Source organism: Sorex araneus, chromosome 2 (assembly GCF_027595985.1).
Source record: "Sorex araneus isolate mSorAra2 chromosome 2, mSorAra2.pri, whole genome shotgun sequence".
Taxonomy (NCBI): Eukaryota; Metazoa; Chordata; class Mammalia; order Eulipotyphla; family Soricidae; genus Sorex; species Sorex araneus.
The window spans coordinates 366,143,418-366,169,863 of record NC_073303.1 but is presented as its reverse complement, the minus strand read 5'-3'; the positions used below and the strand labels follow the sequence as shown (position 1 = coordinate 366,169,863).

Here is a 26,446-nt window from a genome sequence, read left to right as displayed (position 1 = left end):
GGGGACTCTGCCAGCGCAGGGAAGCGAGACCCCTCCATGGGGCTCGGGGCAGAGTGAATGGAGCTGGGCTTTCGGGGAAGCTTGTTCTCAGCGTGAGTCATGGGGGGATGAGTCACAGGCCTGTAAGTCTGTCCCCAGTCCGGTCAGAGGCCGAGGGGTCAGCTGTCAGAGCTAGTAGCTGGGAGAGCGGATGCCGAAGGAGACTTGGAGACTGGGGGAGAGGGCACTGTGCTCGGGGGTACAGACCCCCCTCCCGCCCCCATACACCTCTCAGCTTTAGGGCTGCCTTGCGGCGCTGCGGTTGCTGGTCAGGCACCTGGCCGCCGTGCAGCAGGACCTCGCCAGCGTCCCCAGCGCGGGCTTCTGTCCTGCAAAAGTGCACCCTCATCGCCTTTTCAGGGACCCAAGGGAACCTCTGGGCCTGTCACAAAGGGGGAAATCAAGGAGCCACTGGCATTGTGTGTGTGGGAGTAGGGTTGTGGTGTGTGTGGGGTGTCCAGATGAACCACTGGCATCACGGGGGTTAATGATCACCTGGAAGAGGGGCGGTCTGGCTCAGTGGTGCCTCCTGCAGATATGGGGACAGGGGACACTGCAACGTTACTCTGTTCTTCCCCCTTTCAGCTATCCGCGACTTCAGGCTCTTGTGAAAGCATAGGTCTGGAAGGTTCCATGAACCCCTGTCCCCAGACAGATATGAAACAAACCTTTCAAAGAATAAAGAGAGAACCAGCAAGTCTTAAGGTTCCTCAAAGAACGTTTGAGGAAGTAGGTATTTATAGGAAGTTTAGTAAAGGGCACTTAGGGTTGGCGCACCAAGCGAGGGCAGACATTGGTGAATAATATTTAGGGCAAGAAATCATAATTACGGGGTTCCCTTTCTGCCAGACAAGGACCAGCCAGGTTCCCCACTTCTTAAAATCTGTAAGTTTTCATGGAATTTCACCTGATGTGGGAGTTTAGTCAATAAATCTCATTTAATGAAGAAAGCAGACCCTCCTTAGCTAATCTCAGATGGAACTTCGCCCCCATAGGCCATTGAAAGAAAATAGCCAAATATTTTAATTTTCAATGACATCTGAGTTTCAGATAGATGGTTCTTGGGGGCTCCTTGGACTAGAGATGGAGTTTCTATCCTGAGTGCCTGGTCCCAGGATAGAGCACGGGGGTCCCAGGTTGATATTAAGCCCCAGATGGATTCTTAGCAGTGAGCGGAAGTTTCTCCCCTTCCCCAACTAAAACATCACACTCATCCCTCTCGGCCCTTACCCATTCTTGCCCATAGTTTTATGGTTTGATTTCCTAATGACAGCTCACGTAATAAGAATATTCTCATTTGTTTATCATCAGGTCAGCCCAAACCAGAGGTAACCTGGTATAAGAATGGCCAAACCATAGAAGAGTGCGGCATTATTTCCAGTTATGAATTCTTCCAGAATCAGTATATCCATATGTTACATCTCTACTGGTAAGTAAGTGGTCGTGTCTCTGTGATCGCATACTAAGACCCGTGTTCTGCCGTGTGCTGGCTCGGGTTTGCTTTTCAAGTCTTCGGGCTCTTTGGCAGGCTTTGGCCAGAGCACCAGCAATGAACCTGGCACCGCCCACCCCTGCCAGGCCCAGGTGCCGCCCCATATGGAATTCCAGCTCGACCTTAACTTTACTCAAGGTGCTCCAGCCATTTGAATCTTGTTCTCTCTGGAAAGTTAGGTAGTAGAGAAAGATTGGACCAACCCGGCATTGTCATCAACCTTATACAGGATGGAAATAAGAACTGGCTACCTGTGTCCACAGCAGAGGGTGACAGAGTTAAAGCTCAAGACTGAGGGGCTGGGGCCATAGCACAGCGGGGAGGGTGTTTGCCCACCCGGGTTCGATTCCCAGCATCCCATATGGTTCCCCGAGCACCGCCAGGAGTGATTCCTGAGTGTAAAGCCAGAAGTAACCCCTGAGCATCACCGGGTGTGACCCCAAAAAAGCAAAAAAAGAGCTCAAGACTGAACCTCCTGCCTTTTAAGAAAGGAACCGTGTGAATAATGACCTGTTTTTCTCTTTGCCCTGAAGAACTGTTTGTTCAAATGAAATCAGGAAATGCCACCTAGGAAGTAGGGAAAGGGGAGTGAGCTTTTACTGGAACTTAGGGTGGCGTCCCCATGCTCGGTCCCTAGCATGGTCTGGATTGTTCCAGTGTTTTTTACGGGGTTCTGAGGGGCCTGAGGTCTGCAGAGCCTGGTATGAAGATGGCGCGGAGGCCGGGCCTTGCACCTGTGGCCTTGGACCCGAGAGTCCCCAGCCTGAGTTTTTCTGTTCTGGCTCAGTCAGGTTCTGGCCAGCGGTGTGTGGGACAGGTATTTACCTCTTGGAGGCTCAGTTTCTTCAGCTGTGAAATAAAGGCATCCCTGAGAGCATGAAATGATTTTATGCTGTGAATGGTTTGTTGTGCCGTGGTTTGCTCAGTAAGCACTAGGTCTCTTCCCTCTCCATCCGCTTGTAGTTCATAGTCACATAAGAGACCGTTTTGCCCTGTCCAAAAGGCTGACTCCATGGGCCTCCAGCATATCCAGCCTGGTGGTCCAGACAGCTTTCATCCGAGTGTGACTTCATCCCGCTAAGGAGCACCTCCGCAGGAGACATGTGCTTTGACTCCAGGTCTGGCCATTCCTCTCTGCACATCACCCACTGCCCACCCCAGCTCCCCATACCTCATCCACAGCTCCCTCTGTCCTGCATCTTTCACCCCAGTTTGGCCAAGGCTTGACCCCCCAACTCCTCTGCACCCCTATCAGCTTAGAGCCCTCTGTCTGGTTCACGAGCCGTGCTAGGTACCCCTGGCTCTGCCCTGGATCAAAAAATATCCTTCTCTTTCATTCAGGCCTCTTTTAAGGTGTTGAGTTATTGTTTAGCATTAGCTGTGGGTCTCCCAGGGCAGAAACCATGGAGAGGGCACTGCCGAGAGGGCAGCTGCGTTTTCCTGCCCCGAAGCAGAGTCTGGTACTGATGACCCATGCAAGTTCTGACTTTACACCCCGTTGCAGAGCTGGAGCTGCCATTAGCATCTCCAGGGGGCTTCAAAACCCCACTAAAGCAGGTCGGAGATACGGTACATCAGGTGGGCCCTTGACTTGCATGTGGCTGACCGAGGCTTGGTCTCTGGTCCCCTGATTGACCCCAGAACAGAGCCACGAGTCAGCCCTGAGCACTGCTGGGTATGGCCCCAGCTTCCCTTCCCCAGATCAAACCCCACCAAGGGTTGCTCTGCCCCACTGGCATGTTCAGCGTGAACACCAGGTGATTCCAGTGTGCGGGTTGATGCAACAAGTGCTTCCTTCATGTCCCAAAAGACGCACCCGCAAAGTAAGCTGACTCGTCCTGCTGTGTTAAATGCTGTTTGGGGGAGAGTTGGTGATTGCACTATTAGCCTCAAATTTTCTTGCTATAATTAACGCATTAGCAGATAACTTCAGAGTCCTCAAAGAAAGGGATTTTCCCTGAGTTTAGTCCTTGGCTCATTGGCTCTGAGTCTTAGAGCCTGGCGGGCTCTTTGTGACTCCGTGGGATGTTTCTGGGTTATCAGATGTGTCTGCTGCTCCCCTCTGAGGCCAGGAGCCAACCTCCGCACACCTCGGCCTCCTCCCGGCTCCTTCCAGGTCTCTCCTGCTCTCTCTCCTAGTCCCCGAGACCCTGAACTTTGGACAAACAGACACACACCCTCAGAAGGGCCTTCTCTGGTCCTGGAGACTTTTTATCTCTCACAGGTCAGAGCTCAGGTGTGCTGGGCCGGCCCGGGCCGTGGGAGAGAAGCTTCAGTCAATGTAGGAAGCTTGACACCATTGTGTGGGAAAAAACGGTTTCCGGGGCTGGAGCAATAGCACAGCGGGTAGGGCGTTTGCTTTGCATGCAGCCGACCCGGGTTCGATTCCCAGCATCCCATATGGTCCCATGAGCAGCGCCAGGGGTAATTCCTGAGTGCAGAGCCAGGAGTAGCCCCTGTGCATCACCAGGTGTGACCCAAAAAGAAAAAAAAAAAAAACGGTTTCCAAAATATATGGAATGGTGGGGAGGGGAGGAAAATGCAAGTCAACATTTTCTAAATCTGGTTGCCTCACATGCGCATATTTGTGAAAAACGTGCTTATAAATGGAGGGACAGTGGTCTCTGGGGAACACAAGGAACACAGCTTTGCCATCGTTAAGGACAGACGGCAGAGCCGCAGCTGATAGGCACATTGTGTACAGAGGCAGATTGGAGGAGGAGGTGGGGTGCTGGCGGCTCCCAGAGGACCGGCAGCCCCTGGCTTTGGTGGGGCTGGAAGTGGCCCTATGGGTATCCTGTAAGGACAGTGGCTTGGAGACAGCCACCTGCAACAAGCCCATCTGCTCCCGCATGGGCCAGTTAAATGGGTGCACCCCCAATTCACGTCTGCCTGCACCCCCAGAAGGTGGCGCATCAGGAAACAGGGTCACTGCCATCGTCACCCGTGGAAGAAGATGAGCTTGTGACGGACTAGCATGAGCCCCAACTTCCTGGTGGGTATGTGGGGAAGTCAGAGTCCCACAGCGAGGGAAGCTGCCAGAGGGGGCACAGGCAGAGAGTGGGGTGAAGGGGCGATAAGCCAGGAAGACCCTGAGTCGCCAGCTGCCTGCTGAGGGCCGAGGGTGCCCTGGAAGCCTGGACCTTGGACTTGCAGCCACAGTGTCACTCCTCTTCCAAGCCACCTGCTTCAGACTCATCCTGCTCAAGAGCTCCCGCTATGCCTTTGCTTGTAGAATCGTTGGTTTTTGGTCTTCCCCCACTTCAGTGAGCCCACAGTGTTGGGGTGCCTTGGTGTGATGCCCCCTCAGAGCGCAGGGCGGGCCGGGGCAGGGAGGCAGCACGTTCCCGCTTTCTGCCACTCACCTGGGGAGACGGTGACTGTCACCTGCTTTTCTTCTGGACTTTCAGTCCTGACACCATCTCCCCAGCACTCGTGTTGGACCCCATAGGGCACCCCACTTCAGACGCAGGTGCCAATGTTGGGTCCCAGGTGACCCACTCCTCATCCGGCCGGCTGCAGACTCGGTCTCACAGTCTCCCCACACCTCGGACAGGGTCGCTCGCAAGAACCACTCAGAAGGAGGCCTGGCCTCGAATCTCAGGTGCTCTACTGGCCACAGCTCTGAGCTAGCCCCGTGGAAGGAAGTTTGACGTACAGGATAGAGTGGGGGGGGGGGTGGGCTGCAGGTGCCCAGCAGGGTGCCCTCCCTCGCCCCACCTCCACCAACTCAGAAGCTCCGTGAACCCTATCTTTTAGGTTTTATTTTGTTTGGGGGTCACACCCACCAGCATTCCTGGCTCTGCACTCAGGAATCACTCCTGATGCTCAGGAGACCAGATGTGGTGCCAAGGGATTGAACCCCAGTCCGCCACATGTAAAGCCAGAGCCTTCCCTGCCGCACTATCTAGCCCCCTCTGAAACACTCTCTCCTTTTCTAATAACGGTTGGGTTCGGAGCCAGAATCATGGGATCCGGATAGCTTTTTTGTGTGTGTGTGTGTGTCACACCCGGCGATGCACAGGGGTTACTCCTGGTTCTACACTCAGGAATTACTCCTGGCGGTGCTCAGGGGACCATATGGGATGCTGGGATTCGAACCCGGGTCAGCCGCGTGCAAGGCAAACGCCCTACCCGCTGTGCTATTGCTCCAGCCCCTGGGATACAGATAGCTTTTTTTCTTTTTTCTTTTTGGGTCACACCCGGCGATGCTCCGGGGTTACTTCTGGCTCTGCACTCAGGAATTACTCCTGGCGGTGCTCGGGGGACCATGTGGGATGCTGGGAATCGAACCCGGGTCAGCCGAGTGCAAGGAAACGCCCTCCCCACTGTGCTATGGCTCCAGCCCCTCAGGATAGCTTTGAAAGTGTCGGAACCCAGGAGGACTTGGGTGGTTCACGGGCGCGATGGAGCCCAGACCCCCGGACGGAGGCAGTTTGGGTTGTGCAGTGGGTGCGGGAAACCCTGCCTGATGTCTCTGGGCGCCGTCCAGCTGCAGCCGCGCCTGACACTTGCCGCCTTCCCAGGACTGCCTGCAGTGGGCACGGCTGCTCGCCAGCATTTGTATCCGAGCCGCAGACATGGGCCCCTGCGAGGGCTTTATCACACGCGCTGTGAGCCTGTGGCCGACCAGAGACACCCCAACTCTGCCAAACCTGGAGAGAAGCCAGGGTGCTGGTGCCCCATTGCTGGAAGCGCTTCCAGGCGCGTGTTCTGCTGGAGGTGGCACTGTCACCGCCAAGTTGACACACAGAGCCCCCTTTTACCCCAGAGCGGGGAACAGCATCGCTCAGGCTCGTCCCGAGCCTCAGTTTCCTCATCCGCAGACCCGCAGTGCCTGCCTTATGGGAGCACATGCCAGGAACTCAGAACCTGCTAATGGCTCCTTAGTGTCCTGGGAACAGTTTAGAATGCAAATGGCACTGCATTGTGGAGAGGTAAGTCGAGGCCCTCCTGGGACTGCAGTTTCCTCTCTGCCCGCTTCCTCTTTTTTTTTTTTTTTTTTTTTTTTTTTTTGCTTTTTGGGTCACACCTGGCGATGCACAGGGGTTACTCCTGGCTCTGCACTCAGGAATTACTCCTGGCGGTGCTCAGGGGACCATATGGGATGCTGGGAATCGAACCCGGGTCGGCCGCGTGCAAGGCAAACGCCCTACCCGCTGTGCTATTGCTCCAGCCCCACCTCTTTTTTTTTTTTTTTTGACTGAATCCCTGTGAGGTACAGTTACAGACTTACAACCTTTCATGATTACGTTTCAGTCATAGTGATCGAGTACCCATCCCTCCACCAGTGCCCATCCTCCACCACCCGTGTTCCCAGTATCCCTCCCGCCACCCCCACCCCTTCCTACCCCCTGCCTCTGTGGCAGGCACTTTCCCTCTTACTCTCTCTCTCTATCTCCTTTTGAGTGTTATAGTTTGCAATACAGGTGCGAAGAGGCCATCATGTTTGGTCCACAGTCTACTTTCAGCACACATTTCCCATCCTAAGCGGGCCCTCCAAGCATCATTTACTTGGTGGTCCCTTCTCTGTCCCAGCTGCCTTTCCCCCCAGCATGTGAGGCCGGCTTCTAAGCCATGGTGCGATCCTCCTTATCTCTACTATCCTTAGGTTTTAGTCTCCTATATATACTTTATATTCCACAAATGAGTGCAGTCATTCTATGTCTGTCCCTCTCTTTCTGACTCATTTTACTTAGCATGATATTCTCCATTGTCCATCCACTTATATGCAAATTTCATGACTTCATCTTTTCTAACAGCTGCATTGTATTCCATTGTGTAGGTGTAATTAAGTTTCTTTAACCAGTCATCTGTTCTCAGACACTCGGGTTTTTTTTTCCAGATTCTGGCTGTTGTAAAACAGTGCTGCAACATACAGGTGCAGATGTCATTTCTGCTGCATCTGATATATTCCGGAATATATTCCCAGCAGTGGTATTGCTGGGTGTATGGGAGCTCAATTTCTAGCTTTTAGAAGAATACTCATAATTGTTTTCCAAAAAGGCTGGACCAGTTGGCATTCCCACCCACAATGAAAGAGAGTCCCTTTCTCCCCGCACCCGTGCCCGCCCTGGTTGTTCATGTTCTTATTGATGCGGGCCAGTCTCGGGGGTGTGAGATGATACCTCATCATTGTTTTGGTTTGCATCTCCCTGATGAGTAGCGGCGTAGAGCCCGCTTCCTCTTGGGCAATGAAACATCCCAGGCGGCTCTGCCCAGGACAGCCCTGGGTCAGGTCTGGGAGGCCTGGACGGGCCGTGCCCAGCTCCCTGCATCGCGCTCTGTGATCTGTGTACTTCTGCAGCGCTGTCATGTCTCAAGGCCAGGTCGAATCTTGGGGCCCCGGGTGGTGGCGGCTCCTGTGTTTCTCCATGCGGTTGCAGCCGATGTCGGGCTGCTCTGAATGAATGTGGCAGGTGCGTGGTGGCCATTTCTGGGACCGTGTCTGAATGGGTCCCCCACCCCACCTGGGCTGTGTGAGCAGTGCCCGCCCAGTTCCTGCCGGGGTGACGGGCCCATGCAGGCATCCCCGGGGCCTCGTCACTTTCCCGTTTTGACTCTGTGGCCACAGAAGCCACGACCCATTTGGCCACACTGCTTGGCCTGCGGGCTCAGGCTAGCTCTCACCTGCTGCCCACTCTTGGGGCAAATCAGGGGAGGATGGGAGACCCCCGCCCCCTAAGCCTGCAGCAGGCAGCCAGAGAAAGGCACCGAGACACGTGCTCTGTGTCTCCGGAGAGCTCGCCCCAGACACCTCGGACTCAGAGAGCCCCCAGGAACCTGGGGTGACTCCAGGGCCAGCTAGGGTGCCGCCCCGCCCGGTAGCCGTGGACTCGTAATCAGGCATTTCTCGGGCACGAAAGGACTGGGGCAGGTAGGGGGTTCGCAGGTGTGGCTTTGGCAATGGCCAGGCCAGGTGGGCTGGCTCTGGGGTCCTGCTGGCTCTGTTCATATCACGGCCTGACCCTCGATGGGGTCAACCTTGGGCTCCCTATCCATGAAGGATGTGGGTTTGACAACTTCCTCAGCGGAGCCTGAGAGTGGACAGGGAACTGAGAACTCGGCCCAGGAGCAAATTCGCGGGCCTTGCCCTTCCTTCTGCGGGAATGTTCTCTCCCCAGAAGCCCCAGGGTCTCTGCTCAGTCTCCTGATCGCCACTGTCTGCTCGGACCCGCCACCCACCCTGTCCTCACGCCGAGACCCTGGCAGGCCTCCCCTCTCCCTTTCTTCTGTTTCCCACCAGCCTGGCGTGTCTGCTCGGGCAGCAATCCCGAGTGCCCGGAGCTGGCCGTGAGTGGGTCCGGCAAACAGTGAACCTCCATGTTAAAGTGCCACATGCTCGGCATTGCCACGTGGCCACAGACCCGTCACCCCCTTCGGGACAGTAGCCACATCTCTGTCTCTTGACACCCACTGTCCCTCCCCTCTCTGTCCCCTACCCCCACCTACTTCCACTGCCTGGACCCGCAGTTTTTTCTAGAATTTTCTAATCAGGCCATCACATCCTCTCCTATGCGTGACTTCATTCCCGGTGGCAGAACCTGGGGTCCGAGTTTCCTGGCTGGGGCCTCCTCGGATCCGCTGTCTGTCCCCTGTTATTAGGAAACAATCTGAATCTTGGGTTGTTTCTGATCAGGATGGCTACTTCTTGCATTATCAATATTATTTTTTTTTGGAGGGGGTGCTCAGGGACCACTTATTCCTGGTTCTGGGTCTAAGGATCACTCCTGGTGGGTTCAGGGAAACAATCTGGGGTGCCAGGGACCGGGTGGGGCTTGGCCACGTGCATGGCAGTGCTTTTCTTCCTGCACCAGCTCTTCCTGGGCATTCTTGGGTGACTCTCCACTTCCCTGCCCGCTCCTCAGGTGCCCGATGTGTTTCCAGCCTTGTGGTGCCAGCTTGGTGCCCATCCCCAGGCCTGCAGGAGAACTGAGGGGAAATGGCACCGGGCATGTGTGGGGGTGAGGGGGTGAGGGGTCAGCCCCTGTCGCCCACAGCATAGCAACCAAGCCCTGTCTCCACGGTGGCTGCTACCCCTGCTGCCCCTAGCAGACCCCTGAGCCTCGCCTCTCCCTGCTCTCGGCTTGTTGGCCTGCCTACAGCTGCCCGTTTTCATTCTCTCCGGGCACCATTTACTCAGCCCTGGAACCACTCGGGGAAGCATGCGTGCGTCTCCTCCCGGTGAGCTGTCTTACTGTACTGGTCTATTATAGCGTATTTTTGGTTTGGGGGCCACACCCGGCAGTGCTGAGTGTGGTTTACTTCTGGTTTAGTTCAGGGACCACTCCTGGTGGTGCTCGGGGGTCCATACTGGTGCAGGGGGTTGAACCTGGATCAGCCGCTTGCAAGTCGAGCGCCCTACCCCTGAATAGTCTCTCGGCCCTGAACGATTTTATTTTATTTTATTTTACTTTATTTTATTTTATTTTATTTTATTTTATTTTTGCTTTTTGGGTCAAAAAGCGATCGATGCACAGCCACATCCTGGCTCTGCACTCAGGAATCACTCCTGGCGGTGCTCAGGGAACCATATGGGATGCCGGGGATCGAACGCCCTACCGGCTGTACTATAGCTCCAGCGTCCCCTTGAACGATTTTCAGTGGGGCTGCTCCTGCCAGTGCTTGGCGGGATTGTGGGGGCCGTGAGTGGGGTGCAGCCTCCCCCAGGCACTGTGCGCCCCCTCACCTGCCCACACAGGGGCAGATTTTTACTGAACGCCCCCCCCCCTTTTTTATATTTTGGTTTTGGGGCCACATCTGGCGGCACTCAGGTTTTGCTCCTGACTCTGTGCTCAGGGACCGTTCCTGGAGAGCTTGGGGAGCCACTTGGGACGCCAGGGATGGAACCGGGGTGGGCTGTGCGCAAGGCAGACGGCCTACCTGGTGTGCTATCGCTCCAGCCCCCAATTAGGACCATGTTTAAGTGTTTTAACTCTTGTGGCAGGGTGGGGGTGGGGAGCCAGGCCCAGCAGGCTGGGGAGCTACTCCTAATTCTGTGCTCTGGGATCACTGCTGGCGGTGCGTGGAACCATATAATGGGGCGGGGGTGTTTGAACCTGGGTCGGCGCCTTAGCCCTGTGTTATCTCTCCAGCCCGTGTGTCCAGCTTCTTCGAAGAGCAAAGCCCACCCACAGAGCGGCCTGCGGGCATGGTGGGAGGCTCTTAGCAGGGGGAACTCGGGTCTTGGAGCAGCAGCCCAAGGTAGCCGAGAGGGCTTGGGTTTGAGTCAAGGGGCTCTGAGACTTCAGGCAATTGCGGGGGGGTCGGAGCTAGAAGGACCCCAGGCCCCAGCCTGTGGGGGGGTCATTCTGCCTGTGGCATCAGCATTCCAGGATTCGGGGGGGGGGGGCAGGAGCACATGGCGGCCCCCACCCACCCCGACCTAGCCGGTCACTCTCTGCACTTTCCACACAATTGGGAGGTCGCCCACAGCACTGGGATCCTCTAAACTCCGTCCAGCTGGCCAAGCCCAAGTAAGAAATTTTATCCCCATAAAACACAGACTCTGCATTTGACTGGGATCCCGGGTGAGCAGGGGGCACGGTCCCCGGGGTGATGCCAACCCTGGCTGTCCGTCACCCCTGGGAGCTGAGAGCATCGCTGTTCACCCCAATCCGACCGACCGGTGAGGGCCAGGGGGACCTGTCTCTCACCCAGCGTGGGGTCAGGGGTCACTCTCCATGTCCCTGACTTGGTTAGGTACAAAGCAAGGATTCGGACCCAAGAATTGTGTCTCTCCAGGCTCCTGGTGCCTAGTTGGTGACACCTGTCACCGGCTGTACCCTATGGCTGGCAGGCCCGGGAAGGTCTGACCTCTGAGGCCCCAAAGGGACAGTTAGAGACTGGGGCGGGGAGCGTTGGGGAGAGCAGGTCCAGTCCCTGGGTCTTGTGGATAAGGGACGTGGGAGGTGTGGGAACTGTGGATCAGAACCACGCAGGCGGCTTCCGGGGACCAGCACCACCCGGGCAGCATCTGGGGACCAGCATCATGCTGGCACAGGAGGAATGTGTGCACCCCAGTGGGTACTGCAGGTAGGAGGGAGTGTGAGCACCCCAGTGGGTACTGCAGGTAGGAGGGAGTGTGAGCACCCAAGTGGGTACTGCAGGTAGGAGGGAGTGTGTACCCCAGTGGGTACTGCAAGTAGGAGGGAGTGTGTACCCCAGTGGGTACTGCAGGTAGGAGGGAGTGCCCCAGCGAGTACTGCAGGTAGGGAGGAGTGTGAGCACCCAAGCGGGTACTGCAGGTAAGAAGGAGTGTGCACACCCCAGTGGGTACTGGAAGTAGGGAGGAGTGTGAGCGCCCCAGCGGGTACTGTAGGTAGGGAGGAGTGTGAGCGCCCCAGTGGGTACTGCAGGTAGGAAGGAGTGTGAGCGCCCCAGTGGGTACTGCAAGTGGGAGGAGTGAGCATCATGCCAGGGAGAGCGTCTGTGCGGACACCCAAGCAGGAATGTGGGCACTTCAGCGAAGTATGTGAGTCTCTCTAGCAGGTGCAAGCCCCAATTGAAAGGGGCACGGACTTCAGTGAGCACCGTAGCCAGGAGTGTGTGCATAGCATGAGAGTGCCAGTGAGCATGTGTCTAAGAGTGTGTGTCCGGGAGTGTGTGCATCTGAGTGTGTAAGCCTAGTTGGTGTGTCTAAGTGTGTGGGTGTGTGTAAGTACGTGCATCTGAGTGTGAGATTGTGTCAGTGTGTGCATGTCTGAGTGTGTATGTCAGTGTATGTCTGAGTGTGTGCATCAATGTGTGTGAGTTGTGTGTGAGTCTGTGTCTAAGTGAGTGGGGGTACATCCAAGTGTGAAAGAGTGTGAGTCAGTGAGTGTGTTTCTGAGATGTGTGTCTGTGTGGGTGTGAGTGTATGCTTGTGAGTGTGTATCTGAGAAGCATGTGTATGAGAATATGTGTCTGGTTGTGTGTCAGTATGTGTGAGAGTCTGTGTCCGAGTGTGAGTCTGTGAGTGTGTTTTAGAGCATGTGTGTCTGTGTGGGAGTCTATGAGTATGTGTCTCTGAGTGTATGTTTATGAATGTGTGTATGAGAGAGTGAGTATGTGTGTGTCTGAGTGTGTGTATAAGTATGTTTGTGAGTGTTTTTGAGAGTGTGTGTCTGAGTGTATGTTTGTGAGTATGTGTATGAGAGAGTGAGTGTGTGTGTGTCTGAGTTTGTGTGAGTGTATGTTTGTGAGTGTGGTTTTGAGAGTGTGTGTCTGTATGTCTATGAGTGTGTGTGTCTGAGTGTATGTTTGTGAGTGTGTGTGTGAGAGAGTGAGTATGTGTGTGTGTCTGGGTGTGTGTGTGAGTGTATGTTTGTGAATGTGTATGAGAGTGTGTGTCTGGGTGTGTGTCTGGGTGTGTGTGTCTGAGTGTGTATGAGAGTGTGTGTCTGGGTGTATGTCTGGGTGTGTGTGTGTCTGAGTGTGTATTTGTGAGTGTGTATGAGAGTGTGTGTCTGGGTGTGTGTGTCTGAGTGTGTGTTTGTGAGTGTGTGTATGAGTATGTGTGTGTGAGTGTGTGTGTCCATGTGAATGTGTCTGAGTGTGACAGGAATTGGTAAGTGGCTTCTGAAATCCTCAGTCTGTCCCTCTGTGGCCCCGATGGCCCTGGGCCTTCAGCGTCCTGGGGTGGCACCCAGGGGGCAGGTGGCTGTCTGTCCCCCACCAGCCAGTGGCTGCGCCCCCACTTGGCACTGTTTCAGCCTCGCTAGTCCTCTCCGCACTGCACTTGGGTGAAGCGGAGACGCAGGATCCCCCCGTGACCCCGAGTTTCTGCACCTGCCAGCCCTCACCCCACCCTCCCGGCCGCCCTGCCCCCGCGGCTTGTATCACCTTGTGTCTTAACTGTCCCTTTACTCACAACCCGGGCCCAGGCCGGGACATCGCCTGGAGTGCCTTCCCCTCGGGGCCAAGCTTTAATCCTCGGCCTCGGGCTCAGGTTCCCTGGCTGGCTTCCTGCCTGGACACGCAGGCCACTGTGACCTCTCCCCTCCTGGCCGCCGGGAGCCTGTCCTGCCTCCACGGTGGCTTTCTGGAATCCGATGACTCCCGAGTTTGCAAAAGTCACAGACTGCTGCTCCCCGTTTTCTTGGAACACCAGCTCTCTCGCACAACCGGCAGCTCCCCAGGAAAGAACCAGGGGGGTTAGGGCCCCAGTTGCAACCAAGGGCCAGAGCCCCAGTTACAACCAAGGGCCAGAGCCCCAAATAACACCAGGTGTTAGGGCCGCAGTACAGCCAGGGGTTAGAGCCCTCAGTACAACCATAGGTTAGGGCCCCAGTTACAACCAAGGGCCAGAGCCCCAGTTACAACCAGGGATTAGGGCTCTAGTTACAACCAAGACCTAGAACCCCAATACAACCAGGGGTTAAGGCCCTAATACAACCAAGGACCAGAGCCCCAAATAACACCAGGTGTTAGGGCCGCAATACAGCCAGGGGTTAGAGCCCTCAGTACAACCATAGGTTAGGGCCCCAGTTACAACCAAGGGTGAGAGCCCCAGTTACAACCAGGGGTTAGGGCCCCAGTTACAACCAAGGGCGAGAGCCCCAGTTACAACCAGGGGTTAGGGCTCTAGTTATAACCAAGGCCTAGAACCCCGATACAACCAGGGGTTAGGGCCCCAATGCAACCAAGGGCCAGAGCCCCAAATAAAAACAGGGGCCCCAGTTATAACCAGGGGTTAGAGCCCTCAATACAACTAGGGGTGAGAGTCCCAACTACAACCGGGGGCTAGGGTCCCAGTACAACCAGGGGTTCGACCCCCAAATACAGAGACAGGCTAGAGCCCCCAATACAGGCAGGGGTTAGAGCGCCAATTCCTTTTGGGGGGTCGGTGTGGGCCATATGGAAGGTGCCGTGGGGGTCCCTGGTGGTACTGCTGGAGATCAAACCCGAGTGCGCCTCATGCGAGCGGTGTGCATGAGCCCCGGGCTGTGTCTCCACCGAGACACCGGTTTCCTCAGACCCTTGCAGCATTCTGCGCACAACAGTCCTAGGACCACCTGGAGCCGGGACAGCGGGGTTGCTAATGAATGCCCTATGGGGGCCCACGGCGGCGCCCCGCCTGGAGGGCACTGCAAACAGAGAGTGATGTTCTCTCCTCCCTGTGTGGCTGCCCAGCTCTGCTGCGCAGTGAGTTGGTCGGACCTCCTTGGGCCGGCATGGAAAGTCTCCCAGGTCTGGGCTCTGCCCCTGTTGGGGGCGACCTTATCTCCCGACCAGCTGGTCTCCCTCACCCGATCTGTTGTCTCTGCTCGTCACGTCCTTTCTCACTCTCAAAGGGGTCTGCAGGTGGTTCAACCATAAATCAAACGTGTTGTGTACATAAGATACTAGGCGGGACTGGAGCGATACCACAGCAGGTAGGGCGTTTGCCTTGCATGCGGCCGACCTGGGTTCGATTCCCAGCATCCCATAGGGTCCCCTGAGCACTGCCAGGAGTTATTCCTGAGTGCATGAGCCAGGAGTAACCCCAGTGCATCGCCGGGTGTGACCCAAAAAGCAAAAAATACTAGGCTCAATCCCCAGCACCTCCCCAAAACAAAAGCAAAAGCAAGGCCACTCTGGTGACAGGAGAAAGGTTTAGAGGGAAAACAGTGTCTGCCTTGCATGTTCCAGGCCTTCATTTGATCCCCAGCTCTGCAGCACCCCCACACCAGGGCTCTGAGCATCCATCAGGCCAACACATGTCGGTCGAGATCTTAGGGACCCTGGGTCTCTTGAGCTCTGCTGTGGTGTCCCCTCCACCCCCTTCTTCACAAAGACAAGAAAATTCTGGTTCTGTCTTGTGTTAGAATTCTCTCTCTCTAACAGAGAGCTTTATGAAACATTGTCTATCCTAGAGGGCCTGAAAGTAGCCCATTTCTTATTCCTTTGTTATTCTGAATGATTCAGTTCATGAAATTATTGATCGCCACAGTTAGGCAAGTAATGCCATAGAGAGATGCTTATCCAAGAACATATTCTAACCTTCATTCTGCTGCTAGGGAGAGAAAAACGTCTGAGTGAACAAATTATCCTTCCTGGTTCCTTCCTTTTCCATCTGGGATCTTAATTATGCACATGTTCTCAGCTTGATGGTTCCCAGCAAGAGACACCATTGGGGGGAGGGGGGGAGTGCATGGGGAGGGTGCATACATGGTGGTTCTCAGGGGCAATTCCTGGCTCTGTGTTCAGGGGTCTCTCCTAGTGGTGCTCAGGGGACCATACTGGAGATGGAACCGGGTGGCCACATGCAACCCCTGTACTAGCTCTTTGGCCCTCCTTCCCTCCCCTCTTCCTTCCTCCCTCCCTCCCCTTCTTCCTTTTCTTTCTTTCCTTCCCTTTCTTTCTTTCCTTTCCTTTCTCCCACCCCCTTCCTCTTCCGTTCGCCATTTTTCCTTCCTAGTCCTAAAGTACAGCACCCGGTATTCCCAGGCGGTCTCCCACCCAAGTACTAACCAGGGGCCCGACCCTGCTTAGCTTTCGAGAACAGACGAGATCCGGAGTGTTCAGGGACTGGAGCAATAGCACGGCGGGTAGGGCGTTTGCCTTGCATGCGGCTGATCTGGGTTCAATTTCTCCGCCCCTCTCGTAGAGCCCGGCAAGCTACTGAGAGTATCCTGCCCGCACAGCAGAGCCTGGCAAGCTCCCTGTGGCATATTCGGAATGTCAAAAACAGTAACAAGTCTCACAATGGAGACGTTACTGGTGCCTGCTCGAGCAAATCGATGAACAACGGGACAGTGCTACAGCGCTACAGTAAAACGGCTTCTGTCTTGCATGTTCCAGGCCCCACTCTTGCTCCCTGGTACCACAAGGCCCTTGGATCTGCTTCACACCAGATAATCTCTGGTGATCCTCCTCCGGCTCCCTCCTTTATTCACCTGTCCCGGGTAGGCCTTCCCAGGGAGCTTCATTTCAGTCAGTCGATTTTTTTAAATTTCAGAATTTGTAGTTAATTCTCAAGTTAACTGATTAACTTTGTTCTTATTTTTGGGGTTTTGTTTTTGTTTTTGGGTCACACCCAGTGATGCACAGGGGTTACTCCTGGCTCATACACTCAGGAATTACTCTTGGCAGTGCTGGGGGTGGGGGGGCATATGGGATGCTGGGAATCGAACCCGGGTCGGATACGTGCAAGACAAACGCCCTACCCACTGTGCTATTGCTCCAGCCCCTATCTTTTGTTCTTGAACCACCCAGAAGTGCTCAGGGCTTACTCCCAGTGCAGTTTGCAGGGCCCTGCGGGGAGCCGGGGATGGAGCCTGGGTCAGCAGCGTGCAAGGCACTGCCTCAGCCACTGCATCAGCTCTCCAGCTCTTACATCCCGTGTCTATCGAGATATTCCCCTCCTACTCTCCTTTAGTCCTTTAGTATTTTAGGTCTTTGAACACGCCTTTTTTATTTATCCCGGCAAGTCTGGGGATAGCATTGAAAGGCGAGGCCCCCGACTCTCAAACCCCATTTATAACCAACTCCTCGTCCCTTCTTTGCAGGTCTCCTAATTTGTGGGGTTGAAAATTGGACAGTTACTTTCCTTATATGTCCTTTGGTTTGGGGGCAACCCCCAGCAGACCTTTGAGTGCTCTGTGCTCTGGCACTGTGCCCAGCCAGAGATCTCTGCCGGGGGGACCCCCTCAGAGTTGGGAATCAGGCCTGGCTCTCCGGATCATGTGCTCCAGCCCTGGAAAGCAGATCCCTGGATCCACAGGGATTTGCAGTAATTCTGGGAGGCAGCTTCTGCCCCTTCCCAGGACGGTGGCTTTGTCCCTTTGCTGACTTTGCTAAACAAATTCTTCAACATCTGCTCTCCGAGTGGCGTCACTGGTGTCTCCACTCCGTTAGCTTCTCGTTCCCCAAAGGATGGGGCAGAGGTTTCCTTTGACACCCAGAACCAGGAAGTCTCGGTTTTTGTGCTGGGGGTGGGTTGGGGGGCTCCGGACTAGGCCAGCGATTGCCCTGCCTGTGCCCGAACCCCCTCTTCCTGCTGGTGCCGAGCCTGAAGGTCAGCTAGAAGTGGGGGCTTGGTGCTTGCTCGAACATCTTCCTGCTGTGCACGGCCCTGCCCGTGCCTGCGTACACGTGCCTGGTACACAGCCATGGCTTCCAGGCCCCCGGGGAGGCGCCAGAGCTTTCCCAGGGCCGTCTCACTCCCAGCTTCCCCTTTAAGCCTCTTGGTGCTTGTAGCCCTCCTCTGCCCTTCCTCGGCTCCTGACCTTTCACCAAAGCTGCCCTCACAGCAGGGATGCAGAGTCAGCTCCCAGAAAGGCCATGATGGAGCTTTTTCAGGGGACAGTTAGATGACGTGATGGCAGGTCCCCAGGCTCGGGGCTTTGGGGGGTCTCTGGCACTGCTCTGCACGTTTTCTGTGATGACCAGGCAGTGGATTTCACCCGGAATGTGAACTCTTGCTTTATAAGACCGGCCTGACGCCTGAGCGGGGAGAATGAGAGGGCAGGTGAAAAGACCCGACAACTCTCTCCTTTCACCCAAACCCAACGGTTTTTCTTGAATAAATGATACCCAAATACACGTGGGGCGCCACCACAAAACATGGAATCACCCCATCAAAACCTGGAAAGAGGAGACAGCACCGTCTTGAAGACAACACGAAGATGGTCAATAGGCACATGAATGGTGATCGTCACTGGTTAGCCAATCAAGGGAGATGCAAGTCAAGATGACTATGAGGTCTCACTTCACACCAGCGAGAAGGATCAATATCCACAGGTTTGAACTAGTAAGTGCAGGGAGCGATGCGGTTTGAAAGGAGCCCACATTCTCTGCTGATGGGACTGATTCTGGGCTCATACTCTTTGGAAAACAGTTTGTTCCCCCCAAATTAAGAAAAGAGCTTCCTTATGATCATGCAGTTTCACTCCCAGACATCCAGGCCAAGAATGCAAAAATATTAATCCGAAAGGACTGATGTATGCCTGTGTTCATCTCCGTGTTATTTGCAATAGCCCAGGTCTGGAAATAGCCCCTGTCCCACAGCAGGTGAATGCGTAAAGGAACTGTGATCTCTTTGCGCATGGAATACTACTTAGCTAGGAGGAAAGATGAAATCCTGCTGTCTGCTGCAACTTGGATGGAGCTGGGTGGTGCAAGGCTAAATGGAGCGAGCCCGAAAGTAAAAGACAAACACCAGATGATTTCACGCACACACAGAATATGCAGAAGTAAAGTGAGGGATTAGACCGTCCCCTCTGGAACTCATAAAACTGTGACCGGGGGTGCTAGAGAGACAGGACAGTAGGTAGGGCACTTGCCTGACATGTGGTGGACCCAGGCTTGATCCCCAGCACCCCACACCGCCCCCTGAGCACTGCTGGGAGTGGTCCTTGAACACAGAGCCAAGAGTGAGTTCTGAGCACTGCTAGGTATGGTCCCAAATCAGCCAAACCAACAACCACCCGAGGGTGCTGGGGCTGGGCGGAAGCGACGTTGGGGTGACAGTGGAGGGTCCTGGCACTATGCAATACCCGGTGTAATACACGGCAGTGCTGGTATGAAAATAAAGTCAGGGGCTGAAGCAGTGGTACAGAGGTCAAGGTGCTTGCTTTGCATGTGGCTGACCCTGGTTTAATCACTGGCACCATATATGGTGCCCCAAAACCACGAGGAGTGATCCCTATGCACAGAGCTAAGGAAAAGCCCCGAGCACGACCATGTGTGGCCCAAAATTAATAAGTAAAAGAAAAATGGGTCCCCCAAGCACCACCAGGAGTAATTCCTGAGTGCAGAGCCAGGAGTAAGCCCTGAGTATCGTTAGATGTGCCCCCCCAAAAAAAATAAAAGAAAGAAAAGGAAAATTAATATACGCCAACCTTAAAGCAAAACAAAAACAACAGATTGCCTTTGGTTCGGCTCCGTTTCAGAGATCTGAGAGATGCTTCCAATGACATTTTGTCCATGTTCCCAGGGCCCTATGGAGGAGAGAGACTCCAAGGCGCTTTTCTCTGTCATCTTTGATGACGCGTTTCCCTTGCCGTGTCTACTGTGTCTGTGTCTATCACAGACTTCACTTACATAGTTCTGGTCAGTTTATTTTCATATTATCTACCTGACCAGAAATGAGGGAAATTTATATTCTTCACCAGAAACTTGAGAATTTCCCAATACTTCATAATTGTACTAACTAAAGATTGGTAGTTTCATAAAACAGAATGTGATTTTTTTTAATTTTGTATAGTTAAATACATGAGTTAAAAGGATCTCATAAACCACATTTTTCCACATGATCAATATGTGATTAAAAGATTCATGTAAAATAAATATTTTGTAGATCGTTGGATTTTATGTAGCAAGATTAAAAAGATTATTGACTGGGTTTTGGATTCTACATTGTAAATCTGTACTAGAACACATTTCCTCCTAATACTTTAAGTCAAGCACAGACAGAAAATGCAGACACACACACAAAAGCCTCACCATCTTCTATAACATATAATAGACATAATACATGTAATATAAAAGAATACCACTGTCATGAAATTTTACTTTGCTTGGGATCAGTATCTCCATAAAAACTATGTATGACAACATGTAATGAGTTTTTGTTCTTTGACAATGAATGAATAAATGCTTAATTTTTTCTTTTTAATTGTAATATGGTCAATATTGATAGAATAAATCCCTCCTCAGGGCAAATGATCTTTGGAACTCTCAAAAAAATTTTTTGAGAATGAAAAGGTGTTCTCTGTTGCAAAAGTTTGAGACTCTGGTTTAGACTGGTCCAGAGGGCTCCAACTCAAAAAGAGCCACCTGTCCCCCCCCACCCTACACCTCCCATATATCACACTTTTTCATATGGTTCATGCGGTGCCGTATCCCCAGTGGCTCGTGCTTGAATGTAGCACTGTAGATTTTCTCGAGTGGGCACCAGTAACGTCTCCGTTGTGAGACTTGTTACTGTTTTTGGCATATCGAATATGCCATGGGGAGCTTGCCAGGCTCTGCTGTGAGGGCAAGATACTCTCGGTAGCTTGCTGGGCTCTCCTTGAGGGGCAGAGGAATTGAATCTGGGTTGGCCTCGTGCAAGGCAAACACCCTACCCATTGCACTATGGCTCCAGTCCATGTTTGAATGTAACTTAATTAATACAAATTTTAGCATCAGCATCAATGCCTTAAAGAAGTTCATGCTTCCTTTTCTTTCCTATGGAAAGGATAACTAGAGAGCTATCGCTTTTCTGGCCAAGAGAAAGACCTGTCAAGGCAGGAACTCAATTGATTAAAGAGGCACTTTCTTGCCCCCGGGTCTGCTTGCCTGTCACACCACTGTGCATCCCACAGTTCCTTTCCCCAGAGTCTGGAGAAGATGCTGAGATCCAGCCTAGTTTGCCCCGTGCCCCCCTGCCCCTCCTGAGCTCTGCCTGACCAGCCCAGACCTTTTGCCCATACTGCACCACGTAGCCAGACCTGGTGGCCCAGGTTCTCCGGACACTCATGTGGTGTCTCTCAGCGGATTTTTATATTTGCATCTGGACCTGGTGCCTCCTGAGTTCCCAACTCTTTCCCATCTCTTGCCACAATTCAGAATCCCAGGATAGACCCTATACCCTGGAGTCACTTGACCAGTGAAGACCCAACTTAGGGCAGAAGCCCTTGATTTGCAAGAATAGTCTCACCAGCTCTTCCCTTTAAAAATTATTTTCCTTTCAATATTATTTTGTGTTGGGGGCCACACTCAGCGATGCTCAGGGGTTACTCCTGGCTCTGCCCTCAGGAATCGCTGCTATATGGGATCGCAGGGCTCAAAACCAGGTTGGCAGCTTGCAAGGCAGACACTCTCCCTGCTGTGCTATTATTCCTGGCCCCGAACCCTCCCTTTCTTCCTGCTGAGTTTTGGTTTCCTGGCGGGACTCCCAGAGCCAGGGCCCAGTAGGAGAAGCTGCTCCTTTCTTATCTCGTCCCCCCACCCCCTACTTCGACCTTTTGGGGAAATCCTTCAGTACCCAAAAGCCCCAGCTGAGGAGAAGCTAGCTAGCACATGAAGTGGTTGTTGAGGAAGCATTCAACCCATGTGGTCTTTCTTGCCCAACTTTCTCCCCTCTTCTTTAAAGTGCTCGGAGATAATTATCCACAGTGTGTCAGCCACAAACCATAACAGTCTCTCAGGCAATCGTGAACCGCTCAGAAAATAATGACCCTGAATCCAGGCCCATTTCCTCTCCAATTTGCTTAAGACGCCTTATAAGTCTGTTACCAGCTCAAACACACATCCTACCAAATCATCCACAACCAAACCGTGACCATGACCTTCTCCCTCCCATTCAATCTCTCCCACATGAAGCAGACACCGTCAAATCATGTCTCTGGGTTGCTCTTGTTTCCCCTCCTTGACTCTGGAGAACCAGCTCCAGCCCGCTCCTGGGTAAATCTCTTACCTGGTCCTTGACCTCGCTGCCTTCTTCCCGACTCCTCTTTCCTCTTGCCTGTCTTGCCTCTCTCCAGTCACAATGCCTTGGGAGGCGCTTCCCGGGCAGAGAACTCCTGACCTGGATAATCAGGAAGTCAGGATTTACTTGGATTAACTTGGGGGTTTCCAGTCACCCATGGCGCTGTTTTGTCATTTCAGTCAGCTCATGTCTGAGGTTGAATCTCCAAGAAGAGGCAGGAAGGGCGTGAGGGGGCACCATGGAACCCCAGCAGATGCCGCCTAACCTTCTCCTTCAGCCTGAGCTGAGAATGCTTCAGCCCATTACTGAGATGAAGGCTGGGTCCAAAGGCAGGACTCGGGCAGGTGGTGATAAAATGAATGTCTTTGGGATAATTACAACCAGGCACCCACATTTGCTGCCTTGGATTCTGAAATCTGACCAGGACATTTGCTTGGGGGTCACCCGGGAGTCACTACTGCTGGGCTCTGAGCACTGTCACTCCTTTCTTTCTTTCTTTCTTTCTTTCTTTCTTTCTTTCTTTCTTTCTTTCTTTCTTTCTTTCTTTCTTTCTTTCTTTCTTTCTTTCTTTCTCTCTTTCTTTCTTTCTCTCCCTCCTTCCTTCCTTTCCTTCATTCATTCTTTCTTTCTTTCTTTCTCACCTTCCTTCCTTCCTTCCTTCCTTCCTTCCTTCCTTCCTTTCTGTCTTTCTTTCTCTCTTTCTTTCCTTTCTCTCTCTCTCTTTCTTTCTCTCTCTCTCCTTCCTTCCTTCCTTCCTTCCTTTCTTTCTTCCTCTCTCTCTTTCTTTCTTTCTTTCTTTCTTTCTTTCTTTCTTTCTTTCTTTCTTTCTTTCTTTCTTTCTTTCTTTCTTTCTTTCTTTCTTTCCTTTTTGGGTCACACCCAGGGATGCACAGGGGTTACTCCTGGCTCTACACTCAGGAATTCCTCCTGGCGGTGCTCAGGGAACCATATGGGATGCTGGGGATCAAACCTGGGTCAGCCGTGTGCAAGGCAAATGCCCTACCCCCTGTGCTATCACTCCAGCCCCAAGCACAATCACTCTAGGCAGTGCTCAGGGACTGTTTATAGAGCCCAGGATGGAGCCTGTGTCAGCTGCAGACAAGATACATGCTTTGACTCCTGTGCTGTCTCTCTGGTTGCTGACGATCCTCTGTCGATCCTTCTGCTCCATGCAGGAATGGCCCGGGCATGTCCTCCACCCTCCCCTAGGACACACACAGCACAGGGGCTCTGCTCTGCCAACCCCTTGCCCACCAACCCCCTCTTTTCAACCGCCAAGTAACCTCATGAAACAGGCAGGAGTCAGTTCTGTAGCTCCCAAAAGATTATCCTAAATTTCGGTCTCCCTTTTACTGTTGGCACCACAAGGCAGGTTGGGCCTGGCCTGTCTCAGCCACCTCAAGTGGCCTCTGCTTGGGTGTCAGGAAATCAATGAACCAATTATCGAAACTGGAGTTAGAGGCTGCTCTGGGAAAACCCCTCTGGAAGGGAAGGGGTCATCATGCTTGTCTGAGCTGGGAGAAACTGGCGTCCCTCCAGCAAGAAAGAGGCAAAGGAAGGCTGAGGGTCTCTGGCATGGAGCCCCCTGGGTTAGATACTGGGGGTGGTGGACCAAGACCAGCCAAGGAAGCTCTTTTTTTTGGGGGGGGGTCACACCTGGCGATGCACAGGGGTTACTCCTGGCTCATGCACTCAGAAATTACTCCTGGCTATGCTCGGGGACCATATGGGATGCTGGTAATCGAACCCAGGTCAGCTGCGTGCAAGGCAAACACCCTCCCTGCTGTGCTATCACTCCAGCCCCACCAAGGAAGTTCTAAGGGGGATGCTTAGAGGGGGATGCCCACCCTCTCCAACCAGATCTCAGCTTCTCAGCTTCTGAACTGGGTAAAACATAGGGAGACGTCAACGACAATCTTAGTGGAGAGAGGAGGGATCCTCGTGGTCAGTTTCTGACTCCACGTGGAGCCAGGCTGGAGGATCCTTAGCTGCCTTGTCCTTCCCGGAGCAGGAAAGCAGGTATGGTGTGATCCAGGCATCAGTGCCTCCCTGGCCTGGGCCAAGTCCAGCCCCTGTATGCCCCTTGTGGCCAGGGTGGCGTCTGGGCACGGGGATCCAGCCAAAGGAACTCGGGGCTGAGACCTGGGAGTGACTGGTCTCCTCTCACAGACTTGCACCGACTGGCACAGGCTTGTTACCACCCCATCTTAAACCACCTCCATGGCATGGTGTGGTCACAAAGTGAGTTATTCCTATCCTGTCTGTGGCACGCCCAGGCTAGAATCCCTCCCTCACTCCCAGACAGTGTCTCCCGCTGGCGCACTCCTTTCCGGGTTGCCTGGACACTAAAATATCTTAGACTAGGAGAGAGGGGAGGGGAGCCGGGCTGGCATCCACCCCCTCCGTCTCGCTCTGTACTTTCCACTCGGGCATGAGACTGGGCAGTCATCTGGGAAAATGCCGGGGGTCCCCCGACCCAAGCCCAGTGGCCGCTGAGCCCTGTCCAGGGGCACCGCAGGGCTCCCCGAGTGCACCCCGACGTGAGTGACCCCTGCCCCGGCGGGCTTACCTGTCTGTGTTCTCGCTCCTAGCTGCACCCAGGACGACGCTGCTGTCTACCAGGTCTCCGCCAAGAACGGGCAGGGCATGATCTGCTGCTCTGCCTCCCTCGAAGTCGAGCGCCCGACCACCCTGCCGGGCCCTGGGGCCCCAGAGACCAGGCCCGTGGACTGCGAGAAGGCCCCTCCTAACGCGGCCCAAGCCAGGACCTCCTGGGCCGCCCCCGGGTCAGCTGACACCCCCTCCTCCCAGAGCCATGGCTTAGCCTGGGGCCAGTCTCGGGCCAACGGTGACCTCAGTGCATCCAGTACTGACCATCTCTGCAGCGCGGAGGCCACCGGGCAGACGGAGGAGGTGGTCCACGGGCAGCTCCGGCCAGAGTCCAGTCCTGCCTCTGCGGCCCAAGATGGGCATCGCCCCCCGGGCTCTGCACCTCGCCCCATCTCCGGGGTCAAGGAGGATGCCTTGAGCCACACCGGCCCCAGCCATGCCGCCTTCAACGCTGCTCCCCCAAACCCCCGAGCCGAGAAGTACATTAGCTTCAGCCTTCCTCTGCCGCCAGCAGCAGCTGGCTCGGGGACCCCGGGCCAGCCGGCAGCCTGCCCCGTGCACCCCGGCCCTCGGCTCTCCAGCGAGGACTCCGACAGCGACTATGAACTTTGCCCGGAGATAACCTTCACCTACACGGAGGAGTTTTCAGATGATGACCTGGAGTATCTGGAATGTTCCGATGTGATGACGGATTACTCTAATGCCATTTGGCAACGGAGTCTGCAAGGGGCCGAGCGGGTTTTTTTATTAGAAAGCGATGACGAAGAGCCGGAATTCGGCGAGCGGGGCCTGGAGGGATGCGAGCCGCTGGACAGTGACACGGGCTGTGGACCGGGGGTGTCGGGTGACACGGCGCCTATGGATCCCACCCCAGACGACGTCTGTGGTCATCACTCACAGCCCCGAGAAGTGGGGGTGAGGAGTCACCCGGGCTCCCCCCACCGTCCCTCATCCCCCATGACCCTGGCTCGGGGACCTCAGCAGGCTGGAATGTCCACGGTAGCGGACCAGCGGGGCTATAAACGCCCCGCGGCGTCCGGGGCCGCGGGAAATGATTATCCAGGAATCCCGGGAGAAACCAGAGCCGGAGAGGAATTCGGCAGTGACAAGCTGCTGAACATGGAGGAAGCAGGAGCGGGGACCGAGTCCCGTGAGCCGGAGGCAACAGCGGGGAGAGACCGGGGTGTGGAACCCGAAACCAAGGGGAGAGCCGGGGAGAAGGGACCGTTGGGAAAGAGGAGCTCCGAGAAGCCTTCCCGGGGGAAGCGACCGGGAACGAAGGGCAAAGTGAAGAAGCTCAAAGGAAGTATCCCCAGAGCCCCGCCCGACCAGCTGCTGGGGCCCCCAGAGCCAGCTAAGCGGCCGCCCCTGGCCCCGGCTGGCAGCGGCGAGGGGCCCCGTGCCCCGGCAGAAGCCGCCCTTCCCGATGCTGAGGCTGCCGGAGAAGGCGTTTCTCGGTCCCCTGTGCAGCCAGAGGCCCCCCCGCTGCAGACCCAGCAGTGCTCCCTGCCCCAGGACGCCGGTGTGGAGGGCAGAGGGCAGGCTGGCTCTGAGCACCTGCCGGAAACAAGCCCAGCTCTGGACAGGAATGATCGCCCACAGGTAAGACTCCACTTTTAAAAGCGAAGAAGCGGCTAAAGGGGGCGTGTGTGGCGCCCGTGTCTCCGGGGGCTGCTCCGCAGTGGGAATGGAAACACGTCTCCTGGTCCTCCCGGGGGTACCTGTGCATGACAGCTGCCGAGAGGAAGGAAATCTGGGTTTGACAGAAAGCCCAGATAAACCCTAAGCCGTCCTAATTATAGCAAAAGACAGATAAAGCAAGAGCCACTAATGGGATTCTGGACAGCTGGAAAAAGAAACCCGATCTTGGTCGGATTGCATGTGTTTTAGCCAGGCAATGTCACCATTCAGAAAGGGTTCCAGGCTAA

General features: G+C 54.5%; 1 protein-coding gene across 1 annotated transcript in view; it reads left to right on the top strand.

Annotated features, from left to right (window-relative positions):
* Positions 1-26,446, top strand: part of ALPK2 (alpha kinase 2) — an 89,001-nt gene that overhangs the window by 17,090 nt on the left and 45,465 nt on the right. Inside the window, exons 3-4 of the mRNA XM_055127511.1 lie at positions 1,351-1,468; positions 24,500-26,120. Coding sequence (XP_054983486.1) covers positions 1,351-1,468; positions 24,500-26,120 — 1,739 coding nt within the window. The remainder of the gene's footprint in view (positions 1-1,350; positions 1,469-24,499; positions 26,121-26,446) is intronic.